Genomic DNA, 12,247 nt, shown 5'->3' with positions numbered 1-12,247 from the left:
GAAAAAGCCATGTTTCTATGTCAGTGGTTCTTCGATTTTTCAAAAATAGCAGACCTACAAGCTCGTAGACGTATAGTGTCAGTGCATGACACACAAAGACAGAGGCTATACCAGTATATCTCAGTTACCTGTATACTGTACACGCCACATACTGTAATTATACCGGCCCACACCCATCGCTGAAATCTGGCGTCTACCATTACCATCGTTCTCAAACACTTTCATGTCACTTTTCACGATTGTTCAAAAATAGCAGACCTACATAGCAGATCTACAAGCTCGTAGCACGCCACCGAGTGGCGCGCTACGAGCTTGTAGATCTGCTATTTTTCAATAGCTAAAGCATAACATAATGCTAACACCAAAAGGGGTCCCCGCCCCAAATAGGTTGAGCCACAGGCAAAATGCGCGCACAGGACTCGCGGTCGTACAAGACAGCAGAGTAAAACTAGACCACAGATATAATGTCACGCTTTAATATTTTGACGCTGATAAAATATACAATACTTACCGAGGGGGGGGGGGGGGGGGAAGGAAGCGAGGAACCATGTGCGTGGGTCTAATGTGCCAGTGTGTAGTCGTGACAAATGATATGCTACATGTACAGTATAACGGCTAGAAATACACACCGAAACACGCATCCCCATTGCCACGGCCACAGCGTGCTCATAAAGAACACTGAGCGTACACTCCATTTGCAAAGGCAGTGCACAGACATAGGAATAGAGTGATGGTAATTATACAGAGGGAGATATAAGTTAGTGCAGCTACAGTAGGCCGACGTGTGTGTGGATAGAGAAGGTAATAAATATTCACGCGCCGACTGAGAGAGGCTCTTCAGCACACCTACATGTGGTTATGTTGTTGAGCATAATGTGTGTCTGTACCTGCACTACTTTGCCAGCGCATATAGGACCCGCTTGTTTGTACATACCGCCTTTTGTATGCGTGTGTCTGCGTGTGTGTGTGTGTGTGTGTGTGTGTGTGTGTGTGTGTGTGCGTGCGTGCGTGCGTGCGTGCGTGCGTGCGTGCGTGCGTGCGTGCGTGCGTGCGTGCGTGCGTGCGTGCGTGCGTGCGTGTGCAGTAAGAATGTTTAGGACGACCATCAAGCCGATTCTACACTATGGCTCCGAGACAAAGATATTAGAGAAACGGCTGGATGGCACTTAACACCAGCCTTCTAATAAATGAGAGCGCAAAATCTCTCTTGGAAGAGAAGAGCCACCCATCGACTTCTCTAAATATACGGCAACCTTCCCCCGTGTTTCTTCACCAGTCCGATCCAGAAGAACACCGTTTGCCGGCCGCTGCTACACAGAGCTGATCATGAGGTTATAAATCTTCCCTTCTTCTCTGTTGGAATCCTATGCCTCAAAGCAGACCAGAGGTATAGAAAACTGTCCTTCCCTGATCATGTCATCATCGCTATATAGGGACACATGCATCAGTGATCAAGAACAGGGGATGATGGCAATGAAGGACCGGGAACTCTGGCGTGGCATTTTGAAATCCATTATCTCGACCGCGTTGATGGTGATGGTGTGTGTGTGTGTGCGTGCGTGCGTGCGTGCATACGCGTGCGTGCATGCGTGCGCGTATACCTTTGGCTTGCGCCGCGGAGCTGTGCGAGTAACCCAGGGACAGCAGGGCCATCTCGATCAGCTGGTTGAACAGCAGGTCCCTCCTGACCAGCACGAATTCGGCGTGCTCCTCTCTCCTCTCCCTCGCGGGGGCCGGGCTCTCCCGGTGCTCCACCACGCAGAACACGGGCAGCAGGCTCCCTATAATAGGTCGGTGGATGGGCGGACGGACGGGACGGGACAACACAGAGACACAGAGATTTCAAATCCTCAAATTGACAAACACAACACTAGACACAGGCTATACTCATCTTCATGCTCCACCTTTTATCGTACCAGTTTTCCATCAAATACAGAGGTACTACACTCTATGCTCCACTGGTCTGCAACTGTCTCTGTCTCTTAACCCATTTAGGCCTGACGTCGAAATAAAAAAAAACGTTGGCTCTGAAAGAATATATATTCAAAGATTTGTGCCGCATTTTTTACGATTTTTCAAAAAATAGCAGACCTATACAAGCTCGTAGCGCGCCACTCGGTGGCGTTGTATGAGCTATGTAGATCTGCTGTTTTTCAATAGCTAAAGTATAACATCATGCTTATAGTTAAAACACCAAAAGGGGTTCCCGGCCCAGACTGGGTTAATTCATAGAAGAACAAATGAAGTTGTATGTTCTGATTAATCCGATCACTTAAATTATTCTTATTCTGATTATTATCTCTTCCCTGTTTTGTTATTTATTTCTATTATAATTTTTTTGCATAATATAGAAGCCGATATGACAACTATGTTGACAATACTGTCTCGATAATAAAGTAAGTGTCTTTTCAATCATGTTCTAGGCCTTTTCTTTATACGATGCAATCATGTTATCTGTATAATAATATCGTATATAATAAGCCATTTGGGCTTCTTGTCTCCTCCTAGCACTTTCCTTTTTTATTGTCTCTACGTATTTTCCCTTTTGTATTGTTTTTATACTGTGCTAAATCAAATCAAACCAAATCAAGAGATAAATAACGTGTGACTGTGGTATTGGGATTTCCCCAATCTTGCACGATCGTGAATCTCACGCGATTGTGAAAATTTAGTAAATATTCCCAGCCAGTGACCACCACCACACTCCAGCAGATTTGGGCTGACTATATAACATCAACTAACAACGAAAGAGTAACTATATATGCCTTATCTGTTTCATCTATACTTCCTGGAATCAGATGGAACTTCATCTGATAACAACACTGATAACCATCTCCCATAATGGTTCTCTTTCTCTCTCTGACTATAGGCAGCTATATAGCTCTGGTCCAAATAGCTATAACCCATTTTGGTGTTAGCATTATGTCATGCTTTAGCTATTTAAAAATAGCAGACCTACAAGCTCATAGCGCGCCACCGAGTGACGCGCTACGAGCTTTTAGGTCTACTATTTTTGAACACTTTTAGAATCTGATCTCAGGTCAGAATGGGTTAATAATGAAACTGTCAGGATGTAATAGACATTTGTAGAATCTGATCTCAGGTCAGAATGGGATAACTGGGCAGCATACATACCTCTCTTATGCCAGCTCTTGCTCAGTGGCCTCGGCGAAGCGGGTTTCTGGGCTGGAGGAGGAGGGGGAGGAGGAACCGGGGCTTTGGGCCCTGGACTCCCCTGCCTGCTCCTCTCGTGGTTCTGGTCCAACCGGGCCAGCTTGGCCGGAGGAGGCCGGGTGTCAATAAGCACCGGATCGCAGCCCGCCTCGGGTGGCCTGGTTCCGTTGCAGGAGTCCATCTTATTGGGGCGTCCTTTTAGTGACACCTCCGATCACACACACGCGCGCACACACACACACACACACACACACACACACACACACACACACACACACACACACACACACACCTGAGGATCAATGGAGAGTAAGACAACAAGGGTAAGACAGTGTAGCATTATAAGAGCAACAAATTAACAATAGGTTACATTATGATTTAGGACTCTTTATTTTTAGGTTAAGAGGGCCACTTTAGCATTGTTGATAATGTTCACATGGACACAAACTATTTCGTCTCACACTAGCAATAACACAGTGACCTGTATGCTTCTGTTCTGTCCGACTCCAACGGGACTGGGCGGTACTGGGGAGTAAATCCGGGTCAGAATTTAGAAATGACCTTCACACAAAAAACTAAAATGCGACGATCGAGGGTGGACACACACACACACACACACACACACACACACACACACACACACACACACAACACTTGACTTCTGGTAGTGCTATAGTGCGTGCTGCGACACCTTTCAACATGACAACCTCCCGGATCTCCATGGGAAAAGTAACGCTGTCTCATTCCGTGACATTTGCGGGACCAAAAAGCGAGCAATCTTGTTCATATTATAAATCCTCTACGATGAAGTTTCCCAAAGCAAAAAAAAACCCAACCTGTTTCAGCAACGTGAAAATGCTCATGGAGCATGCGGTGGAGCCGTCAACAACAGCCGTCAGCCCGAAACTAACAAATCAACCAGGTAGCCGTATATATACATCCATCCACATTCCACATGGCACACAAAATGCATGTTTATCCTTTCAGTCTGCGCGAGAGAGAGATAAAAAAAAACACACCTGTGTTCCACACGTCGCGACGCGATGTGTAGGCTTATTATAGCCTAGTCTAACTACAACTCTATTATGAAGAATGAGCTCCGACCCTCGCCGTCACTTGATGCTACTAAAAGTCGATCGGTCGCCGGCATCATAAATCGTGTGGTGGTGGACTGGTGGTGGTGGTGCAGGTGTCTTCTCTCACTGATTTGGTTTCGCCCCGTCGACCGTCCATCCATTCACAACACTGTCCGGCGTGCATACAGTGCATCGGCGGAGCGCTGTGCCGCTGAACTGACGCTCAATTTAGCGTATACCGTCAAGTTATAGGTCAGTCATAGGCAGGCTACTGTCTCATATCATATCCAGAAGACCTTTATACAAGCTGCTGCTGCTGTGGACTAGGAACCAGCTGGTGAGACCGAGAGAACAATATACAGTAGCGAATAGCGATCCATGTTGTTCTTTGATCTAGAATCTATATAGCCTATTGGTCCTCCTGTCTGAGGTCCTCGATCTCTTAATTCTGTCACAGCGCATGCACAACAAAACATCAGATTGTGGAAAGCAGGCTTTCTTATTGTTGGTTGCACTTACAAGCCCTGCGCGAACGACACAGCACACACGCACACAAACACGCACACACACGCACACACACGCACGCGCACACACACACACACACACACACACACACACACACACACACACACACACACACACACACACACACACACAGACAGACACACAGACAGACACACACACACACACACACACACACACACACACACACACACACACACACACACACACACACACACACACACACACACACACACAGAGATACTCATAAAAGCAAAGGACCCAGCTGTATTAGCATATGGTGTAATAATGAATTCACTAGCGCGCCGCGTAAATGTATTAAATCTGACAATTGCGCATAAATGTATTTATTATTTTCTGCAGCATGCTGTGTGAGTGCACTTGTTATTGTCTTTAGGGCGTTCCAAACTCTCCATGGAAACAGAGGAATAGGCAAATGTGGAAGTTATAGTGACTTGGGCTGTCATTATAACTTCTCAAAAGACATTTTATTTCCACATCATTTGCCTATATGGTTTATTTATGTTTAATGTCACTGTAAATCCCTGGAACATGTGACGCGTTTAAACCTAAACACCATGTGTGTAATAATAAAATGCCAAATGTTTATTAATGGTCATAAAATACAGTAGAACACGAGTTCACTCAAACACCTCACGAGAACACCTAGTGTTCAAATTCTAAACACCTATATGACTGACTTTGATTGTAAAAACTAAACACGTTTATGTGTTTAAAAAGTGTTACAGGCGATTAAACATGTTCTTCTGTTTATAATCTAAACACTGTGACACGTTTAAAAAGTGTTACAAATATGTGTTTAAAACAGTTTATAACCTAAACGCTTGGGTTTAGTAGTTCTTTCTTATTGTATGCAACAATAGTGAACATGTATGCCATGAAGCAAGGGACCCTAGAAATGAAATATCAATTGTGCTTCTTCATCACATTATCATTTATATATGCAGGCGATAATCCCTGATGACCATGAGACGATAGTGATATAGAAATAGTTGATATACAAAAGTAATCACTCGAATTCAAGCTTTTGCATGTCAATGGACCATGTTCATCAGATTGTAAATGTTGTAATACACTTCACTTACTTATACTGTACAAATCACTTAAAATCAGCCTAAGTGAGTTGAGCCCATCTGAGGACGACCTAGAGAGAGAGTGAGTGGAAAAATAGACTGTCTGACTCTGAAAGTCATGACTCTGACAATCTTGACTAAGGAAGATTAAGGACCGTAATGGAAACAACCTTCTTTTTGTTTTATCCTTTTGATTATGGTGGGTCAGATGTGTATTATTATACATGTATACCCATTTAGGCCTGACGTCGAAATAAATAAAAAGTCTTCTGAAAGAATATTATATTCAAATATTTGTGCCAGGATTGTTCACGATTTTTCAAAAATAGCAGACCTACAAGCTCAGAGCTTGTAGATCTGCTATTTTTCAATAGCTAAAGTATAACATATAATGCATATAGTTAAAACACCAAAACGGGTTCCCGTTCCAGAAGGGTGTTTAAGATTTTATTTCATGATCAATAAAGACATCAATCAATCAATCAATCAATCAATCAATCAATCAATCAATCAATCAATCGACCAAAGACCCCATGGAACAGATGGAGAAAAGAAATAAAATACTATACCTTGAGGTTTTGAAAGCAGTTGTATTATTATTAAATTCCCATGGAGTCTATATATAGAGACAGTGCAGCGGTGCTGTGCAGGTCCAGGCAGCAGCACGGTTCTGGTCTGGGTCTGGGTCTGGGTCTGGGTCCGCGCGGGTGGGCTGCTTTGCTTTACAGAATTCCACCATGCAGTCGAATTATCATGCACCGCTGGAACTGCATGTTGTCAACCTGCCTCTATATACTGTACTGTACTACTGTCTGCTATACCCAACAACTGCTGCCTCAGGTCTCTCCCAAAGTACACTGACTAGACAGTGCACAGTTGCACACATCACAAAACAGGGGGTGGAGTGATAGCATATAGAAGTGATGTTTGTTTGTGCGCGTGCGTGCGTGCGTATGTGCGAGCGTGCGCGCGCGCGTGCGTGAGAGAGATAGAGCGGGACAGAGAGAGAATGAGAGAGAGAGAGAGCATTCACACCGTTAGGTATGAGTCAGAGAGACCTGACTTGCGCCAATGACACGTTGGAAATCAGAGTGGTTGCTGACTGTCACTATACGGCAGGAGGAAAGTGTCAACAACATGGTGGAGGAGGATGTACGTGTACCACAAAGTAACTGTATATACAGTATAGGGGTCGACAGAAAGACAGCGGAACGGTATAACGGAGAGACGGACGGATGGATATATGTGCAGAGGGAAAAGAGAGAAACAGTAACAAAAGAGACAAAGAGATACAGTATATATAAAGGGACAGGTGTCGGGGAGGGATAAAGAAAGACTAGTACTTTTGCCTAATTAGACCATTTTGACCTGAGATCAGATTTAAAAAAATGTCTTCTACATCCTGACAGTTTTCTGAAAAAGCTATGTTTCTATATGTCAGTCGTTCTTCGATTTTTCAAAAATAGCAGACCTACAAGCTCGTGAGCTTGTAGATCTGCTATTTTTTTCAATAGCTAAAACATAACATAATGCTAAAACCAAAAGGGGTTCTCGCCCAAAATGGGTTAGACAAAGTGAATTAGCTATCTCCCCAGCCAGAACGAGTCATGGCTGGTTACACATCATTCATGCTGACTAATTTAGAGAGAGAGAGATGTCACTCAGCTAAACCCAGCGTGTGTGTGCGTGCGTGTGCGTGTGTGTGTGTGTGTGCATGCGTGTGCAGGCGTGTGTGTGTGTGTGTGTGACTGTGGGCACACAAGTGCACGTGCAAGGTCGTGCAAATGTGTGTGTTCACTTCACACATACCTAATTGTACCTGGCATGTAGGGCTTATGTGCTTATGTGTCGAGTATTTAATCTGTGCTAGCATATTCAAATTATATGCCCTTTCCTCGTGTGTGTGTATTCTATGTGTGTGCACGCATGTGCTTGTTGTGCATTGGCGTTCATGTGTTTTCCTAATCTCCCTCTTTCCCCTCACTTCACGTCCTATCAGTGCAGCTCGCTACATCGTTACCGAGGCTGGCATGCTAAATGATAATTAAGACCATTACACGCTCACAGAGCGTGCTATACAACACCGGCGCGGCGCACACACAGCTCCCTCATTCGGAGCCCTCATCTCGGGGGATTCCCCCCCTCGTACACTCCCACAGTCGTGTATCTCTCCAAATTAGGTTAGATTTTCATTCCACCTCTTTCAACCGTTGGATGTGATGTGGTTATTAAAAAGTCATGATGTGGTTACTGCGGGGGGCCCCCACGCGGATGCTGGATGAGACAGGGGCTATAGGCCTCATGCTGGCACAGCACACACAAGAGCAGATGAGAGCGACCGTCGGACCGGACACATGTACCGGTTCAAATGGATGCTCGAGCGCCAGCGCATGTGTCCATGACGTGTCCACGCGCAGCATATACACATAAATGCATCAATGAGAGCACACATGCATGCGCACCAGACGACAGGCGTAGACGTATAGTGTCAGTGCGTGACACACACAAAGACAGAGGCTATACCAGTATAACTCAGTTACCTGTACTATACACTATACACGCCACATACTGTAATTATACCGGCCCTGTTCACTCCCAAGTTCACACCCATCGCTGAACTCTGGCCGTCTATCTATCTTAAAACACATTGAAACGCACACCTTTAGCCATCAGCCCGTACAGCCTCGATCATCACTGGGATCTAATCTGAAGCATCTTACCCTAGAAACCCATTTCTTGCGCAAGTTATACCGTATTAGAGATCCATACAATGAAGCTTATCGCTGACATTGTTGCTGGAGCCCATGCTTGAAGACACCCTCTCTCTCCTCGGGTTTCCCTTGTGACTCTGAGGGCGTGGACGGGCTCCTTGGCCTTGATAATGCACCGGCGCTGGTGTCAGGTGTTAGCCAGGACAACTGTACCCCGGGGTTAAGGCGGATTGCCTATTGAACCCATCAAAGGATCACACTCAAATGAACCATAGGCCTTTATGGCCTCTTTAATAGGGGAGGTTCAGGGAACTAAATTGAAGGCACTCTCCTGTAGATATCGGATGAGACGGAGGCGGATCGTTTTGCGTTGTCTGTAATTAGCAGTCACGAACACAGCATTCAGGCCTGTGACCTACTGACATGATGTGGCGACAATGTCAGAGATTAAAATAGGGTGCATTTTGCATCCCAAAACGCAGTAAAACAACGACCTCTGCATCCACGGGATGCACTACTGTACTGTTTCTTTTATTCTAGTTTATTTTGCTATAGCTTTAGTTATAATAATCATTTCTTCTTCTGTTTTCTACATGAATAAAACCACATTATAAAGGAAATAGAGCATGCACCTCCACTCTAGCCCAGGTGCTGGACAAAAGGCAGTACAAGAGGAAAAAATAGAGTCCACAACACTGGTATGAAAAACTCAGCTCCACTGGTTTATTTGACTCAACTCAACTGCGTCTATTTACTCATCGAAACGTCATCGAATCGAAACATGGTATATATAGGCTGAGAAAGCCCTATCGTCTAGGAGGTTGGCTTCACTGGATTTATAAAGGATTTATTTACTTACTTACTTAAAGTTACGTACTTAAGTTTAGGATTTATTTATAAGAATAGTGTATGTTACACTATTACAATACAGGCAGAGAAAGCCCTATATCCTAGTCCCAGGTACTGGCCGTGGTAACCTCCAGGAGGTTGGCTTCACTGGACCAGAAGGAATGGGAGGACATAATGTTCGAGAACTTAGATCGTAGAGGTAGGGGGGAGCCAGATTATCGAGTGACTTGTCGGCCAGGGAGTAAACAGGATGTTGTAGTGGATTCTTTGTTTGACCGGGAAACTTGTTATGTATATAGGGAAGCTATATACATATAGAACTGATGAAGGTCTTATAGGACCGAAACGTTTGCTTTTTAATTGCTTTGAGCACGGAGCACTTTATGAGCATGCTAAAATAAAAGAAAAAATATTTTCTTACGTCTCAGTCTAAGGAGTTTCACTTCTATTTTCTATACGGTGAGCGAGTCTTTTTCTGTCAAAGTTTCCCTTATGTTTTTGAGACCACCGCTACCGTAGTAGTCAAGTTTGGAGAAAAAAAAGGACGAAGAAAGGCGCAACAGTTTTCTCAGTGCTTCATTGTTTGACAGGGAGCCAGTGTACGTCGTGGAGGACAGGTGGAATAGAACATAATTAACGCTAATAAAGAAACTCCCCCCTGTCAGGTGTAAAGGAGCAACTTGGACACTCAGGCATGAAGGAAGCATGAGTTCAAGTCCGTTGCTCTCCCCTTGTCCCCCATATATGGGGACTAGGTTGGTGGAGGGTGTGTAGAGCCCAGGATCACATTATTAGATGATTGACACAGGGGTGAAAAATGGGTTACAAAATCGTGGGATAAAAAAATATATATATATATATATATAAAAAGAAAAAGAACGCTAATAAAGTATAGGGTATGCGCATGCGTAAAGATTGAGTTTAATGTCGTTTAATGTAATCAGACTTTTCTGTTTGGATACATGTATGGGCTGTCGAGGCCAGAAAGTATAGTTTCTTGCCACTCAGTAGATGTTCCCGCATAACTTCCGGGTATGATCAATCATCGTCGATCATCCGATCTTTTCGTCTTTTGAAAATCACGTGATCGTGCCGATTCCCGATCACGTGATCGGATCGGGACATCTCTATAATGATGATGATGTCATGCGCATACCCTCCATTAAGATGCTATTTTAGCAGCCTATACAGTGTACATTTTCATGTCATGATGAAACACAAACAACTCAGAAGCTGCAGCACTGGCATCTACAGTGCAGGGTACTGTACATACAATTTACAATTTAGGCATTTAGCAGACGCTCTTAATCCAGAGCGATTTACATTAAGCAAAAACAAAAGCATGGCATACATCACATATATAAAAAGTAGTTATCATGAATCATGTATAAACTAAGAACGTAACAGTGGAGTATCTATGTAAACTATACATACTATACTATATTATATTATACATGTGTACTATAAAGTGCTATGACTACATAAAATGCAATTCTAGTGCTGTCTACGTAACAAGCTATAAGTCTGTTTATAGCTTGTTACGTAGACAGCACTAGAATTGCATTGCATACCGGTATTTAGAAATTCAAGTCTATTCACCATAAAGTCCAATTACCTGAATGTCAGACGAGCTGTTTCTAACTGAATTATTTAGAAAGTAATTTATTACTTGATGTCCGTAGTAACTGTTATATAATTTGTAAAAGTAATATTACATAACAGGTACTGATGAAATACTGTACCCCATACATTAGTCAACGGAGAATAGGGGAGCAGTTATAATGTCTTGGGTGCATTTTTTGTGTAATATACAATCGGTGTGAAAGGTGGATTTGTCTTTTTTAATTTTTTTATTTACAGAATAATATATGATTTGTGTGTGCACATAACATGTGTGTGTGTGTGTGTGTGTGTGTGTGTGTGTGTGTGTGTGACTGTGTGTGTGTGTGTGTGTGTGTGTGTGTGTGCGTGCGTGCGTGCGTGCGTGCGTGCGTGCGTGCGTGCGTGCGTGCGTGCATGCGTGCGTGCGTGCATGCGTGCGTGCGTGTGTGCGTGCGTGCGTGCGTCATTCCTGTTAGTCAAGGTATATGTGCTAAAATCAGTGTCACGTGGGAGAGGCGAGGAGGGGATCTTCCGTGGATTCCATCGTTCTTCCGGGTTCTTGGAAACACCCCCAGCCACTGCGTTTAGTTTTACTGAGGTTAGGTTTAGGAATAGTTTACTGAGGTTAAGGTTAGGGTTAGGAATACTTTACTGAGGTTAAGGTTAGGGTTAGGGTTAGGAATAGTTTTACTGAGGTTAAGGTTAGGGTTAGGGTTAGGTTTAGGTATAGTTTTACTGAGGTTAGGGTTAGGGTTAGGGTTAGGTTTAGGTATAGTTTTACTGAGGTCAAGGTTAGGGTTAGGTTTAGGTATAGTTTTACTGAGGTTAAGGTTAAGGTTAGGTTTAGGTATAGTTTCACTGAGGTTAAGGTTAGGGTTAGGGTGAGGTTTAGGTATAGTTTCACTGAGGTTAAGGTTAGGGTTAGGTTTAGGTATAGTTTCACTGAGGTTAAGGTTAAGGTTAGGTTTAGGTATAGTTTCACTGAGGTTAAGGTTAGGGTTAGGGTGAGGTTTAGGTATAGTTTCACTGAGGTTAAGGTTAGGGTTATAGGTTTAGGTATAGTTTTACTGAGGTTAAGGTTAGGGTTAGGTTTAGGTATAGTTTTACTGAGGTTAAGGTTAGGGTTAGGTTTAGGTGTAGGCGACTACACAGCGACTGGCCAGTCACAGCGCACCCTCTATGTCACTAAGTCTGTACTCAACCCGAGGAAGGAACCATG

At 43.8% G+C, this 12,247-nt stretch overlaps 2 protein-coding genes across 2 annotated transcripts in view; both read right to left on the bottom strand.

Annotated features, from left to right (window-relative positions):
- satb1a (SATB homeobox 1a) overlaps positions 1-3,374 on the bottom strand; it is a gene marked incomplete at its 3' end in the record, with an annotated part of 27,748 nt that extends 24,374 nt beyond the window's left edge. Inside the window, exons 1-2 of the mRNA XM_083769381.1 lie at positions 3,136-3,374; positions 1,602-1,781 (exon numbers count right to left, since the gene is read on the bottom strand). Coding sequence (XP_083625507.1) covers positions 1,602-1,781; positions 3,136-3,355 — 400 coding nt within the window. The 5' untranslated portion in view covers positions 3,356-3,374. The remainder of the gene's footprint in view (positions 1-1,601; positions 1,782-3,135) is intronic.
- LOC310867021 (cytochrome c-like) overlaps positions 1-12,247 on the bottom strand; it is a 453,272-nt gene that overhangs the window by 149,524 nt on the left and 291,501 nt on the right. The gene's annotated exons all lie outside the window — the stretch shown is intronic.

This window comes from Protomyctophum parallelum, assembly GCF_964188405.1.
Source record: "Protomyctophum parallelum genome assembly, chromosome: 1".
In the NCBI taxonomy this organism is placed as follows: Eukaryota; Metazoa; Chordata; class Actinopteri; order Myctophiformes; family Myctophidae; genus Protomyctophum; species Protomyctophum parallelum.
The sequence above is the reverse complement of the archived record's forward strand: the minus strand, read 5'-3'. Positions and strand labels throughout refer to the sequence as shown.